The sequence below is a fragment of the Labrus bergylta genome, chromosome 1, assembly GCF_963930695.1.
Source record: "Labrus bergylta chromosome 1, fLabBer1.1, whole genome shotgun sequence".
NCBI classification, from domain to species: Eukaryota; Metazoa; Chordata; class Actinopteri; order Labriformes; family Labridae; genus Labrus; species Labrus bergylta.
In genome coordinates this window covers 28,753,984-28,768,034 of record NC_089195.1, presented here as the reverse complement: position 1 = coordinate 28,768,034, position 14,051 = coordinate 28,753,984, and the positions used below count along the sequence as shown (strand labels likewise).

At 40.9% G+C, this 14,051-nt stretch overlaps 2 protein-coding genes across 2 annotated transcripts; one reads left to right on the top strand and one right to left on the bottom strand.

Moving 5' to 3' along the window:
• The first annotated feature begins 3,778 nt into the window (after positions 1–3,778).
• Positions 3,779–6,154, top strand: LOC109994364 (heme oxygenase). Its single transcript, XM_020647669.3, has 6 exons — positions 3,779–3,963; positions 4,123–4,173; positions 4,782–4,893; positions 4,984–5,199; positions 5,292–5,564; positions 5,679–6,154. Exons 2-6 carry the CDS (start codon positions 4,130–4,132, stop codon positions 5,865–5,867), a joined length of 834 nt encoding a protein of 277 aa, XP_020503325.1. The 5' UTR covers positions 3,779–3,963; positions 4,123–4,129; the 3' UTR covers positions 5,868–6,154.
• A 981-nt stretch (positions 6,155–7,135) lies between these two features.
• On the bottom strand, positions 7,136–11,374 carry rnf11a (ring finger protein 11a). The gene is made up of 3 exons (XM_020647667.3): positions 10,975–11,374; positions 9,805–9,977; positions 7,136–8,842 (listed from the first exon to the last, which is right to left on the bottom strand). Exons 1-3 carry the CDS (start codon positions 11,095–11,097, stop codon positions 8,671–8,673), a joined length of 468 nt encoding a protein of 155 aa, XP_020503323.2. The 5' UTR covers positions 11,098–11,374; the 3' UTR covers positions 7,136–8,670.
• Between the last annotated feature and the right edge of the window lie 2,677 nt (positions 11,375–14,051).

Here is a 14,051-nt window from a genome sequence, read left to right as displayed (position 1 = left end):
TCTTGTGCCATGAAGTTTTGGTCCTTTATAGACCACAGCCTCTTACCAGAGGGGCAGTGTAGACGTGCACCATCATGCTCTCTGACAGGTTCATCCTCTGCTGTCATTTCTTGATGAGAGGTCCTGGGTGATGATGGTCCCCAGGAAGTGGAAAGACTGCACAGTGGACAAAGTGGAGTCCCTGATGGTGATAGGGGTTAGGGTTCAAAGTTCAGCCTTGAAGGGAGCCAGTGCTGATGGTCCTGCTGTCCGAGACATGTTTCCCCATCTTCACCTGCTGTCTCCTGTCAGACAGGAAGTCTGTGGTCCTCCTGCAGGCGGAGTCAGATGTTCAGCTGGGAGAGCTTGTCCTGTAGCAGATCAGGCATTGTTGTTTGGTGACGTACTGACGTAGGTTCCTGCTGAGTCCGGATGCTTAAGGATTAAGTGGAGGGCCAGGTTGACAGCGTCCTTCACCTTCATCACCACAGCGGTCAGGGCGGAAGGTCTGAAGTCCTCGGTGGAGGCCTTTGCAGCAGGCTGGCACGTAGCATGTCTCCAATGAGGTGTTTAAAAAGTCTGTAAAGACTGGAGACAGCTGATCATTACAGTGCTTCAAGGTGGTGGGAGAGACAGAATCTGTTGGGGTGGACAGTCATTGAGGATCCTGAGCTGTGGTGGGGGCGGTGGGTTGGGGAGTAGAGTCATCATGGGGTATAGTTTCTTTGCTGTCCTGTCGTGTTTCAAGGCGACAGTAGAACTCTTTCAGGTTGTTGGCCAGGCACAGCAATGTACTGTAGACTAGAAGTATTATGTAACAAGGAAAAAGTCAAGTCTTCAAACTGAGAAAACAAGTATATTATTGTTTCATCATATTAGCCTGAATAATTCAAAGTAAAAGTTTTCTATATTGCAAACAAAATGGCCCAATTAAAAAAATTATACATCATATTTGAATAAAATTAAGCTATTTAGTGCATCAGTGTTTAGCCAGTTTCTCCTGCCTAATTGCTTTAGACTTAAATAACCTTCTACTGAACAGCCTCATTTATATAAATACATCCTAATTTCAGCTTTATGTGGATTTTTAATATATAACAACCTGACGTTGCAAAATCACTCATAACTCAAGTTAGCTAATGAATGCAGAGGGGTGAAAACTCTCCAGGGACTGTTACATTTTCTGTGTGTTTTTGGATGTTTGGCTGATGCAAAAAATCAGTCTGATGTCTGATGGGCTCAGTGGCAAGGCCCAGGAGGCTTTCCTAGTCTCAAGCGTTGGTGATAGTGGTAGCTATCAGTTGGTTAAAGCTGCTGTGCTCAGAGCATACGAGGAAGTACCAGTGGCATATCAGCGACGGTTCATGTTTCTCAGAAAGAAAGGAACAGTCCTACACTGAATTTACTTGCAATTCTAGCGACACGTTTCAACTGCCGGGCGTGCTGCTTCCCAGATAAAGTCCTTGGAGGATCTAAAGGAGTAAGTTCTTCTTGTGAAATACAAAATAACTAGACCTAATTGACCTAATTTCTTCTCAGGGGGGAAAAAAAATATATGTCTTATTCTGATTCTAAATATGGTGGTTGCATAGAGAGAAATGCTGGGGTAACCTCCAGTAAGTGGTGATCAGAGGGGATCAGAACTTTATTTCAGTTAAAGGTGACTGTGGTTCAGACTTTGCAACGTAAAGCTAAAGCTCAATGATGCCTGTAACTTGTGTTTTTGTCAGGGTCAAAGTGAGTGCCTAGGGTTAAAGAAAAAGTCAAAGTCAGGGTATTTCCCAGCAGCACCTGCTGAGGCTGCTTTGTCTTTGAGTAACGCCTGACACACACACACAAAAAAACCCCGTGTTCAACAGAGTGTCAGTGATCAGGGTTCCTGTTGTCGAGCAAGATCTACTCAGCTAAGGAAGAGATTGACCCTGGCTATGTGGCATTTGAGTGTGATGGAGACGGTTCACTGGTTAAGAGCAAGTAAATGTCGATTAAAGAAGTTAAGACATTCAGGATTAGATCATTTATTCTGGACTCTGTACTGTTCTCTTCTGAGACATTAGTTATGTGGACATAGGTAGGATAGGTGTGACTGTCTCAACAGCATGAAATGACACTGAACTCAGATCTGTTGAAAGGTGACTTGTAGTGCTTTCACACTTGCACAAAACTCCTGAAAAACTCCAGCCTCTGAGTATTTTCTCCACAGATAGTCCAATTGAGCTGATGTGAGAACACATCAAGATATAATCAAAGAATTAACCTTGAGTAAATGAAAGGGGGGGGGGGGGGGTTGATGTTTACTCCCTGCGGTCGACATAGCATTGATATAAAGGCAAATGTTCTTGCCTCCCACTGTGAGGTGCATGTGTGAACAACTCGTTGGAGGATTTCAGCAGGAGTCTTCCTGAAAAGTCTCTAGAAATCTTCAGGAGTGTATATGGGAAAACGACTTTGGTCATGGGAGTGTGTCTTTGTTGGCAATTTTGAGAGTTCAAGTCTGTCATGATTTAGTCTTGTTCGGTTTGGTTTTTGTGTATTTCAGAGTTTAGATTTCCTTTCATTTCTCATTCTTCCCAAGTGTTGCTTAGTTTGTTGTTTTCTGTCTTATTTGTTATTGGCTATCCTAGTGTTGCTTGTTTCCCTTGTGTGTTAATGTTTCCCAGTGTTGATGGTTTCCTAGGTTAGTCTTCAGTGTTTCCTGTTTTATTTTGTCATTTCTTATCCTCGTGTCGCTCTATGGTGTGTTTTGTTACATTCTTAAGTTCTCTGTGTCCTCAGTGTTCCTCAGCGGTCGAATCCACGTCTGCACCTCGGAGAACAATACAGAGAACATGACAACTACTTTACTGACTTTGTGTCTTATTATGAGTCATTTTAATCAGTTACAGCCATACATAAATTAAAAAAAATAAAAGAAACGCACGACCGAGTACACGGTACAGATTGCCTGTGTGAGCGTGCCCTCAGTGTTCCTTCCCTGACTGTCACTGTCTGCAGACTTGGATTTCTGTGGCATCTTTTTCATGCCTCCAGAAAAACTTCCCGCTGTGAGAGATACGTGTGCAAATCAAGAAGATGTCAGGGGCAGGCTGTCCCCAAATTTGGAAAACAGCTACAGGGCTAATATAATGTCAAAGAAAATCTGCTGGCAGCTCAGAGGAAGATGAAAAGTCTCTACAACCAGCGTGGAGAATGCAGTGAGTTTAGTCCAGGGGATCAGGTACTGGCACTTCTGCCTTTAGTCTGATCTCCTTTCCAGGTTTTGTTCTCTGGCAATAAATTATAAGCAGTCAGACTAAACGATCTCAACCTGACACCTGATCTGACAAAGTTATACTTATCTCAAAGTTTGTAATTTTTGCTCTGATTTCACCTTATTTCCTCTTGTTCTGCTGAAACCTTGACTTCTCATGGAAATGTATTCAGACTTATCAGTCCGGCAACTTGGTTAAACTTGTTTATGTGTCTGATGAACTCAAATATGCTGGTGTATTCTCGTTTCACAATCATGTGGTTGTTTTTCTGAACCGTTCGTCACTGTTCAAACACTTCCACCGCCCCCCCCCCCCACAGGCTTCACAAACTCCCACAGTCATGACTCCTCCTCTCGTCTGGCTCTACTCTAGAATTTCAAAGCTGCCTTGTCATGTTTAGCAATCGGCCCTCCTCCTTCTGCCTCCGCCAGGGCATTGTTAAAACTTCGAGGAAGTCCCGTTGCCTCCTCCCTACTTCAGTCAAACTTCTCTCAAAGTCGCTGAATCATGATAACTCTCAGGCCCACGTGAAGTTGCCATATCATGTTTATCTGAGGTCACGTTAGGTTCCTGTTTCTCTTCTGCTGGAGGGGAGGAGACAGAGGAGGCCTGTATAAAAGGAGCACAAGACTGCTGGCAGACAGATAAACTCTACTGCACATCCAGAGCGGAACAGGGAATCACTGAGGATAAAAACCAAACTAACAAACCTGCAAGATCCTTTTCCTTACTGGTGAGTAAAACTTTATCATGTTTATTTAAACTTTAAATGGTAACACCACTTTCTTACATTAGTCCTAAATTCTAAAAGTCTGTTAGTTGTCATGTTTTTGAAGATGGATTATTTTTTTTTTACTTTAAAAAAATCTCATTTTTTCTAAATGTTTTCTAGTGCTACAATGGAGTCAGAGAAGAAGATATCAGCAGTACAGATGACGGACAGGTGAGAATGAGACACTGTGATTTATTGTTATTTCCAAATCCTTCTTTCAAACGCACCCACATTTCAACAGCAAGCGCAGTTCTCCATTGAAGGCTCACACACCGGGGCACTTGTTAAGCTCAGTTGGTAAAGCAGGCGCCCCATGTGCAGGGGCTACAGTCTTAGAAATGCTGATTGCTGGTTTGACTCCAGGTCAGGAACCATTTGATGCATGCCATTATGTCATTTATCTCTCTTCAGCTGTCTTATCTAATACATGTAAAATGCCCCAAAAATATTTACAAAAAATCAAATATTCATGCTCAAATTTCATAGAAAAAAACTTCACTTACAAAGTTGTAATTAGAGTTGTAAAGATCATATCTGTATCAGCATCCCAAAGGAGGTTTCTAGTACAAAATGTGCTAACTTAGTTTTATCAGTGGCCCAATAAGATAAACATCTAAAGGTTCAGTATATCACACATGGTATTTATTTAACATGTTTTCTAAACTATGAAGCCTACTGTTCTTATGTGTCCATATATGTATTTTTTTTACCCTATGCTCTTGTTTAGAAGCACCTGTTTTAGTTGGCGATGTTTTTATAATGATGTTCTCTTTTTGCAGGGATCTGTCAGAGCAAATCAAACAGGTGACAAAGGACTGTCACGAGAGGGCAGAAAACACAGAGCTGATGCTGAGCTTTCAGAGAGGAAAGGTCACCCTGCCACAGTTCAAGGTAACAAAGACATTTGATTTTCCAATCTCTCATACCTTTATAGTAGTATGGTTTGGATATTGGCTCCTAACCGCCTCTTCTCCTCTTCAGGTCCTCTTGTGCTCGCTGTACGAGGTCTACCAGGCCTTGGAGGAAGAAATGGACAGGAACTCAAACCACCCCGGGGTTGCACCCATTTACTTCCCCGCCGAACTGGCCAGACTGAAGACCCTTGCCAAAGACCTGGAGTTTTTCTACGGCCAAAACTGGAGAGAGAAAATAGTTGTCCCTGCAGCCACTAAAAGATACTGCCACAGAATCAGACAGGTATGTTGATATGTGTCATACATGTTTTACACACACAGTTTTCTCTTGCTGTTTGGTACTGGAATAACACTCTGCATGCTTCTTTTCTTCAGCTTGGTAGAGAAAACCCTGAGTTTCTGATTGCCCATGCTTACACCCGGTACCTCGGTGACCTCTCTGGAGGGCAGGTCCTTGGTCGCATCGCCCAGAAGTCTCTGGGGCTGAAGAGCAGCGACGGCCTGTCATTCTTTGCCTTCCCCGGCGTGTCCAGCCCCAACCTCTTCAAACAGCTGTACCGCAGCAGGATGAACAGCGTGGCGCTGACGGAGGAGGAGAGGAACGGTGTGCTAGAGGAGGCGGTCAGAGCTTTTGAGCTTAATATTCAGGTATGATGATGCTGAAACTTTAACAGATTGACGGCACTTTCAGGGCGGATACACGTCTAATAATAAACCTGTCGTCTGGCTTTTCTGACTGATGTTCTGCTTGTTTGTCTACAGGTCTTTGATGATTTGCAGAAGATGGTGAATATCTCTGAAAACGCTCAGCAGAATTATTCAACTAAATCCACAGCAGTGAACACGCTGCAGATCTCAAACACTTTGATCAAAGCCAGCCCACTGTTCACCATGGTCCTGGGACTTTTTGTGGCTCTGGCCACAGTCAGTATGGGAATCTATGCATTTTAGAGACAATAATAAAAAGTAATGCTATGAATTGACCTGCTTCTGTTAAGGTTTTATGAACTATTTGCTTTTGTACTGTAAAACTATTGAAAACCCAGACCTGGTTGAAATCTTGGAAGATTTTCCAGTCTGTAAATAAGATATTAGTGCGTCTATTTTTCTAATTGTATGAGAACCTCTTTATATTGTGTATGAACGGAAGCTTTGTGATGATTGTAATCTTACACTGTTATCTAGTGTGCTTTGGAGTATTCGTGTCGTGTTCTGTAAATAAATCACCTTTTTATGAAGATCTTGATTGAAGTTGTTCTTTTGTGAAGTGTGAGTGTTGGCGCTGCTCATGCAGGCTGTTTACTTGTAATGTGGCAGGACACAGCCGATGTTCAGCGTCCAGCTGGTTGACATTTGCGCTGATGTTTTGGCACCTAAACCGTGTCCCTGCTGTTCATCTGGCCCGGGGTCTACTCATGTTTCCTGGTCAAACAATGGTTAAGAGCCCTCACCCCCACTCTCCATTTGCACAAATAATGAACACATTTTCTAGAACATCATATTTTTTACCCTCCTTCATCAGACTAACCCGGTCTAGATGATTGCTGCATTTTTGAGTATGGACTAATATCTTAAATTTGTATTTATTACATGATGAGCACTCAGCACTCAGCAGCACAATGAGACCGAGTGCTGTCAGGTGGGGCCCTCTTAGGGAGGTTTTTTTGGCCACTGTTGACAAGCAGTGCCTCTGTAGATTAGACAAATATGATCAAATCTGATGTTTATGACTACACTGTCATTTCTTTTTTTTGACTAATTGTTGGTTTTGGAGCTTCTTCAATCACTACATTTGTTTGTCAGTTGTGGTTCCAGCTTCTCAAATGTAATGACTTCCTGCCTTTCTTTTACATTTATGGTCAAATTAAAGTCTAAGAGTGTTGGACTGTTGGTACAGTCACAAAGGTAAAGTCTAAAGATGACACTTATCACCTCTTTTGACTCTAAAACAGTCTGAACAATAGTTCATATTAAATCACAGCCACTCACACTGCCAATGTGTAACTCCAAAAACACATCACATCAAAACTAGTAAAGACTAAAGACTGATCTTTAAATAAAAGCATTTGTCCATTTTCCGTGTTTCCTATAATACTGTACGTGAGTAAAATGAACACACCTTGTACATGTCGTTACCTGGAATACCTTCACAACAGCCTTTTTATCAAATTTTGGATTATGATTAAACCAGAAGAAAAGAACATAAAACACAGGAGAACTTGTGTAAATATTTGTTTCCACTTTTATTGTGGTTTCATGATTTGTCCTAGAACTGGTGCAAAGGTGGAAACACATTTTTAATGAATGTGACTGTTAACAGCAGCCAGAGAGCCACATCTGGCCTCATCCTGATTGGCCTATTTTTAATAGTGACACGTATCAGAACAGTGCTGGTATCTGTCTCCCTCTAGAGGACCACTGAAAGAAAAGCATCAGAAATGATTGTACTTCACAAGAATTGACTAACCCCAACCTTCAAAAAGGCACAGCAGCCTGAGTAATGTCTGATTCTACAAATGTTAGAAAAGCTGAAACAACGCTCTACATTCAGGATACAAGCCTTTCTGCTGCTGAAGCTTTCTTTAGAATCAAACATCAATACACATCCAAAAAACAGATAAAAGCGTTGTGTTTGACCAGATCCAGGAGCTCTGGAAATCGATCCAATCGCTGTAAGAAGTCATCAGCACAGACTGGAGCATGAGCGGTAACTTCAACATGGGTTACAGCTGACAGATTCATTCTCTCTGTTATCTCAACATGCTGTAATCGTCTACCATCTCCCCAAGAAGACTACCCCCACCCCCTCCCAAAAAAAAACAAAAAAAAAAAACATCACACACATACAAATATCATGATTCACATTCATCTATAAAAACCCTCGAGCTACAGAGTGCCAGAGGAGAGTTATCCCAAGGTGCTTTACGGAGGGATTGCACAGCATAATTTGTCTTTGAAAATCTCACTGACGGTAAACAGTAATAAAAGGACACACCGGTTTTAAAAACAGAGAGCGCAACCTCAAACAGAGGATTCATATTTTGTGGAAAGGCAAAAAAACAAAAAAAAAAACAGATCCACCTCAATAAAAGCAGCTTCAAAGGAACACACTTCATCACATTGATTGAACTTCAAATATCTCCATAAAATTGAAAAAACACCACTCTATGTCACGATGCTGTAGACAAATGATCATCATGGACTATTTGCTCAAAGAAACCGGGTTCATTAATATCACTTGTTGTGTTTTCTGTGTTTTTTTTAGGATTGCATATCAGTCAAGACACACTTGCTTTAGACAGTTAAGGCCATGTGTTCACGAGTTACCTTTTTTCATGATTTGACCGACTTTCTGACCAAAACACATTTCCTGCATTATCTCCATTGAATTAACATATTGCACATTACGTCTGAATGGGGAGAGTAAATTTCATTGATGACATTACCATTAAAAAAAAAAAAAAAAACAGACATTCTGTCATAGAAAAGTGATATTACTTTGCAGTAATATTTTTGCTACGTGTATAGCTTTCCATATCCTTCATGGATCTTGATTTGGCACGTTACCCTATCGTAAAAGGCTAAGAGTTTACAAAGCAGAAAGAGGTGCAAATCAGACTTAACCAACGCACCATTAAGGGCAATGATTTCAACATCTTACTGCCTCCTCAAGACCCTCCAAACATCGGCATAACACCACACACTTTGGCTACCAGTTTGAACGGTGAGGACAGTTTTACTTGTAGGCAGGAGGCTAGTTGGTTTCATACGAGGACAGCAGGGCAGCATCCACTGGCTCCATGCAGGAAGGGCAGGTGAAAGAGCGCATCAGCCAGGGATCGATGCAGTCCACGTGGTAAATGTGAAGGCAGGGCAAGAATCGAATGGGATCACTGTACTCAAAATCCATCATGCAGATCACACACCTTGAGCAGAGAGAAACACAAATCCATTAAAAAAATGATCACTTACTGTTGTCCTTTTTCTTATTGGGAACACGGTTCATTTATTCCAAAATGCTTCATGTCTTAGGGACTGGAAAGTAGGGATGTTCCCACTTGAAAAACTTCTTGAAACAGAAATTTAAACTCAGACTTACCGACTAGTCTGAATGAAAATACTCTGAAAAAAGGTCAAAATTGAGCACGCTTTAATTAAGATTAAGCCAGCAGATGAACCATGTCAAATTAGTTTGTATGGCTAATGTTAGCAGTGTCAGCACTGACAGCCTTCTGTCCTCCTTACAGGCTAATGTCCACATGCCTGTGCTAAATGTGGTTAACATTATGCATGCCAGTTGAATCCGACACAGCCCACATACAACTTTATCTCCCCTTTGTTTTGCTCAGGATGCTGCAGCACAGCTCCTCCAGTGTGCTGTACTACCTTCACTGTGCTTGTTCACATTCAGGCAGTAGAGCCAGAGGAGAAGGCCCATCAACTTGGCCTCCAGACAGTCTATGCCTACAGCCCCGACTAGTGGCAGGTTGCTGTGTTACAGTTTGGCATTGTGGGCCAGCATGAAAAATATTAATAATTAGTTTAACCAACAAGTACTTACGTTGACTGCTAGTGATAGTGACGTTGTTTAACCGAATAGTCGGCTTATCATGAACATCCCTCCTGACTAACTTACTAATAAGCCTTTGGTTGCACTCAGATAAGGGCTGTGTATTTGTTTAGAGCGTTTCTGATAACTTTTAGGTCAAATGAAACCTAAATAATTCTAGTCAATGAGAACCTCATTAACTGAAGATGGCATGACCCACTGCTCCCTGTTAACCTGGATTCTAAGACGACAGCCTTGTCAGTCATCTAAACAACACGCGTATTCCCAACAAAGAGAACAAATGTGAAATAAAGAATACAAAAGTAAGTTTAGACTCACTCTTTCACTTTCTTGTTGGATGGGTCGGAGCCTGGGTTGAAGATGCCTCTGGGGAGGTGCTGGATAAGACCGATCCGCTGAGCAATGCGAATCTGTTCCTCCTCTGTAAGCTGGCAAGCCAGACGACTCTCACCTGGGTTGGGATGGTACACGGGAGCTGACAGAGTGCGCTCCTGAAACAAGATGGAGGGAACGCGAGGCAGAGGATTAGAGGTGGCGTCAGATATGTTTCAATTGCAGCCTAACTAATACCTGATTTACGAGGCTCACCTTGGTTTTGATCAGAACTTGTTTTGTTATGAAATAGGATAAAGTCCGTAAAACAAGTAGTTATGGATGATATAAATGCACAGTTTGGGTGGCAGTAATTGTGTTCTTTCTGCAGCGGATGGCTGTTTAACACGAGTCTGGTTCTGCTCAACGTTTCTGCCTGTTTATTTAGGAGGTTTATCCTTCCAGCTGGTATTTGCGAAATGTTGCAAAGAGCTTTGCTTATGGTGGATTAATGTTGGTTCTCCGTAAATCATATAACAAAGAGAACTGTGTAGACCTGCTCCTTTCTTATAGTGTCTCAAAATAACTTGTTTTTTTTTATGAATGGGAGCTATAGAAAATTGAGGATTATTATTTGAAGTCTGCAGGATGATAACAGTTCATTCCATGTTTCTGAACGTACAACACAAAGTGACTAACAAGTCAACCATAGCTCATGTGCCAATGGTAGTTTTCCCATACAGTTGTAATACTGTATGTTGCAATTAAGAAAGATTCAGTGTTTAAAAGGTAACAACACAATTGACGGAAATTACTCCAATCCTAAATAACATCACTTTTATTTCTATTTAATTTGAGAGTTAACAATGTGCTTACAGGCAGGAAAAATACTCACTGATTGAAGGACTCTGTGGTAAATTATTTTATTATTATTTATTTATTTATTTGTCAATTTTATTTAATTCAAAGAAACAATAAAGTTAAGAAAAACAAACAAACATAAAATCTAAAATTTTGATTGATAAGGAGCAGAAAGAAGACTAATCTTGTAATATCTGCCCCTCTTTCACAAAACAGAACACTTAATTTAGTAAATAAATACTTTTTAAAAACAAAACAAAAGTGCAAAGCTCTTGAATCCCCGGGGTGCATTTTACCTGAGCCCCAGAAGCTCACCTGGTACGGGGGGGGAGGAGGAGGAGGAGGAGGAGGGGGGGGCTCTCCGGGTAGACTGCCCCCCTCAGACTCGTTCAGCAGCGACAGGTCATCCGCCCCTTGTGAAAACAGGCAGTTCCCCATCGATGAGAGAGGTTGACCGGACACTTTTGTCAGCTGAAGTTAAGCTAACAAGCTAACAGGTGTGAACGAGGTCGCTCGACGTCAGCGGATAGTTTGAAGTCATGACGTCAAGAGTTTACATATCTTTAAAAAAAACACATTAAAAAAAACATATTTTTTTAAAGGAGCAGTGGTCGTCTCTCGCTTGACGAATAAACGACCACTGCTGGGCTGCAGGTCACAACCGTAACAACCGGGTTGTTTGTGTCTGCTTGAACGTTGGCTTCTTCTGTTTACAAAAAAATTCAAGCCGGAAATGCGTCATCAGGATGTTGGACCTCGGTTCTTTATGACAGGCTCCTTCAAAATAAAGCGTTTTTTATTTTTATTTTTTTTTTTTACTTTTTTAATTAAACAAATCTGAATTCCAAAATATCCATTACAATGCCACAGTATTTTGTTTGTTGACATTTAATTACATTATACTGCTTGTAAAAATAAATAATAAATTCTTACTGTTCCCCGTAATTAATCTTTTCAGACACGGCACCAGGTTTTTAATAAGCACAGACTCTTTTTTTTTTATTCAAAGCTTTCCTTATCGTTCATGAATATTACACAGAAGAAGCACAAAGAATGAAACACCAACAAAATCAAACAGAACAACAAGAAAAAGGGTGTACACACACACACACACACACAGGTTTTTAAGGCTTTGAGGATCATAGGTCCCTGTGGGGTTTTATTTTTTTCATTCCTAATTATTTAAAATACATTTAATTTAATTTAATGTTAAGCTCATAGACTGTCTATAAGCTCCATCCTGCCTCAAATGTAAACCAACATCATTGTCTTTCTCGACTGTGCTTTAGTTTTCAACAACATTTTTGTGGCAGATAGGCCTACTACATTTTAGAACAAAAAATTCAATAAATGTCATCTTGACATCATTTCGTGCTATTGTCTTATCTTTAACTGTGCAAGTGAAAAATATTTTCAACCCAACGTCATTTTTATGGTCTCTGGTTACCGGGTTAAAGGCCTGGGTCTTATGGTCTTATCTTTGAACCTCACTGCTTCATAAGACGGTCTGTGGAGTAAGTCAGGATAGTAGGCTGTGTATGACTCATCAACACACGAATAATCTTTATCCAGCCTAATACTACGTTATTATAAATACAATGATTTTCATATGATTAAAGAATAGCAGGCTACTTAATATGAAAGTTTTTTTTTTTTGTTTTTTTTTACTTAAGAAGCTATTTAGTGTTTTGTTAGGGAATGTAAAACGGTAGTCTAGTATAAGCAGAAAAACTTATTTAATTATTGGTGCTTTAGGATTGCCTGATAGCAATATTGCTGGCTCATTGTGTGGAGGTGGGGTCAGAGGGGGAGAGGGGTCTGACGTGACTCACGTCAGAAGACATTCATCCTCATTCATCCTCTACTGCTCCATCTCTGTCTGCTGCTCCATCTCTGTCTACTGCTCCATCTCTGTCTGCTGCTCCATCTCTGTCTGCTGCTCCATCGCTGTCTACTGCTCCATCTCTGTCTGCTGCTCCATCTCTGTCTGCTGCTCCATCTCTGTCCTGCGCAGTTTTATTTTTTAAGGATTGAGAAATGGAAAGAGGAATAGGAAACGACAAGCATGCTAAATTTCAGTCAGGATACAATTGTGTTTAAGTCTGTAATGTATGGTACCTGTACCTCTGTTATTTTCATGCAATTGTAATTATGTGGTCATTGGTCATAGTTATATCAGCCGTATTTTCTGTCAAAAGGATCTGGTGCTACAATGACATTTTTAGCCTAAATGTTTTTTAAAAAATGTTTGTATTTTACATCGAAAAGTGTATTGATACTTAGATGCAACACAGCAGTCCTGGTTGTGTTTATTATCTTAGCTCTGAAGTCTGAACATGTTACTAAAAATGATGTTGATAAAAAAAAGCAAAAATTATCTTTGAAACCATTCAAGCTTCGTATACACCCACCAGACATAACATTATGACCCCCTGTGTTATCGAATGCAATCCAATCCAATAGTTCTACATTACATGTGTCTTTTTGCTCCCCTCATTTATACTGAAGAAGAGGGGAAACTATTCAGAACACCTTTCAATGTAATCACCACCACCACCATCCCCTATGACTTTCCCAATATGGCCATTTAGAAAATGTCTGAGTAGTTGAACAAGGCATAATATCACTCTTTAAAAAATTGTCCACAGTACCTCCATCCCAAGTGCCCCAGAGCTCCATCCACCTGGAGGAAAGCAGCCTTCTGGACCCCTACCGTGCCATGCTGCTCAGCCATTCGATCCTGCTGTAAACCTTCCAGTCCAAGAGACAAATAATTCCTTAGAGGACCAAAATGAGGTAAGTGTCTCCTCCACAACCTTGAGTAATGTTGGTGTGCGAGTCCCCAAAGCATGTTACTGTGAAACCTCCAAACTCACAGGGTACACCACCACCACCTTCCCCAAGTGGACCCCGGTCTACATCTACACAAGGAGAAGAAGAAGACAAGTCTGATGGTGAAGAGAATAACAGTCCTGAGCAGGTAGACGATGCTTCCTTTCACTTTATTCTTGCTGCATGAATCCTGAGACCGACAGTTAATGTTCTTTATTTCTTCAGACAACAGAGCAGGACGATGTAGCAGCCGTTCAGACGGACCAAGCTGGAGTGGATCCATCGCCCTAAAGCACTTAGTTAAGCCCTAAAGCACTTAGCACATTATGCAGTCATGTGAGCACATCAGAGTATATTCAGGTATCCTGCTTGTTTGCTGTTTCTTGATGATAAAGAGCCTTTTCAGCTTGAACTCTTCCTTTGAGACACTCTTAACCAAACACAGTTATTTTGGTGTCTAAGCCATAAAAACTACATAAAACATATAAGCTAATAAATACCCTAGTTTAAATATCCCCTTGAATCTAAATAATTATAAATCATAAGAGACTGTGTTAAAG

Bases quoted from the DNA above. Each gene is read 5' to 3' on its own strand.
- rnf11a (XM_020647667.3), bottom strand. From the start codon at position 11,097: ATGGGGAACTGCCTGTTTTCACAAGGGGCGGATGACCTGTCGCTGCTG. The intron at 9,978-10,974 runs GTGAGCTTCTGG...ATCTTGTTTCAG, and splicing joins CTCCTCCCCCCCCGTACCAG to GAGCGCACTCTGTCAGCTCC. The intron at 8,843-9,804 runs GTGAGTCTAAAC...TCTCTGCTCAAG, and splicing joins TCCAACAAGAAAGTGAAAGA to GTGTGTGATCTGCATGATGG.
- LOC109994364 (XM_020647669.3), top strand. From the start codon at position 4,130: ATGGAGTCAGAGAAGAAGATATCAGCAGTACAGATGACGGACAG. The intron at 5,200-5,291 runs GTATGTTGATAT...TCTTTTCTTCAG, and splicing joins ACTGCCACAGAATCAGACAG to CTTGGTAGAGAAAACCCTGA. The intron at 5,565-5,678 runs GTATGATGATGC...GTTTGTCTACAG, and splicing joins CTTTTGAGCTTAATATTCAG to GTCTTTGATGATTTGCAGAA.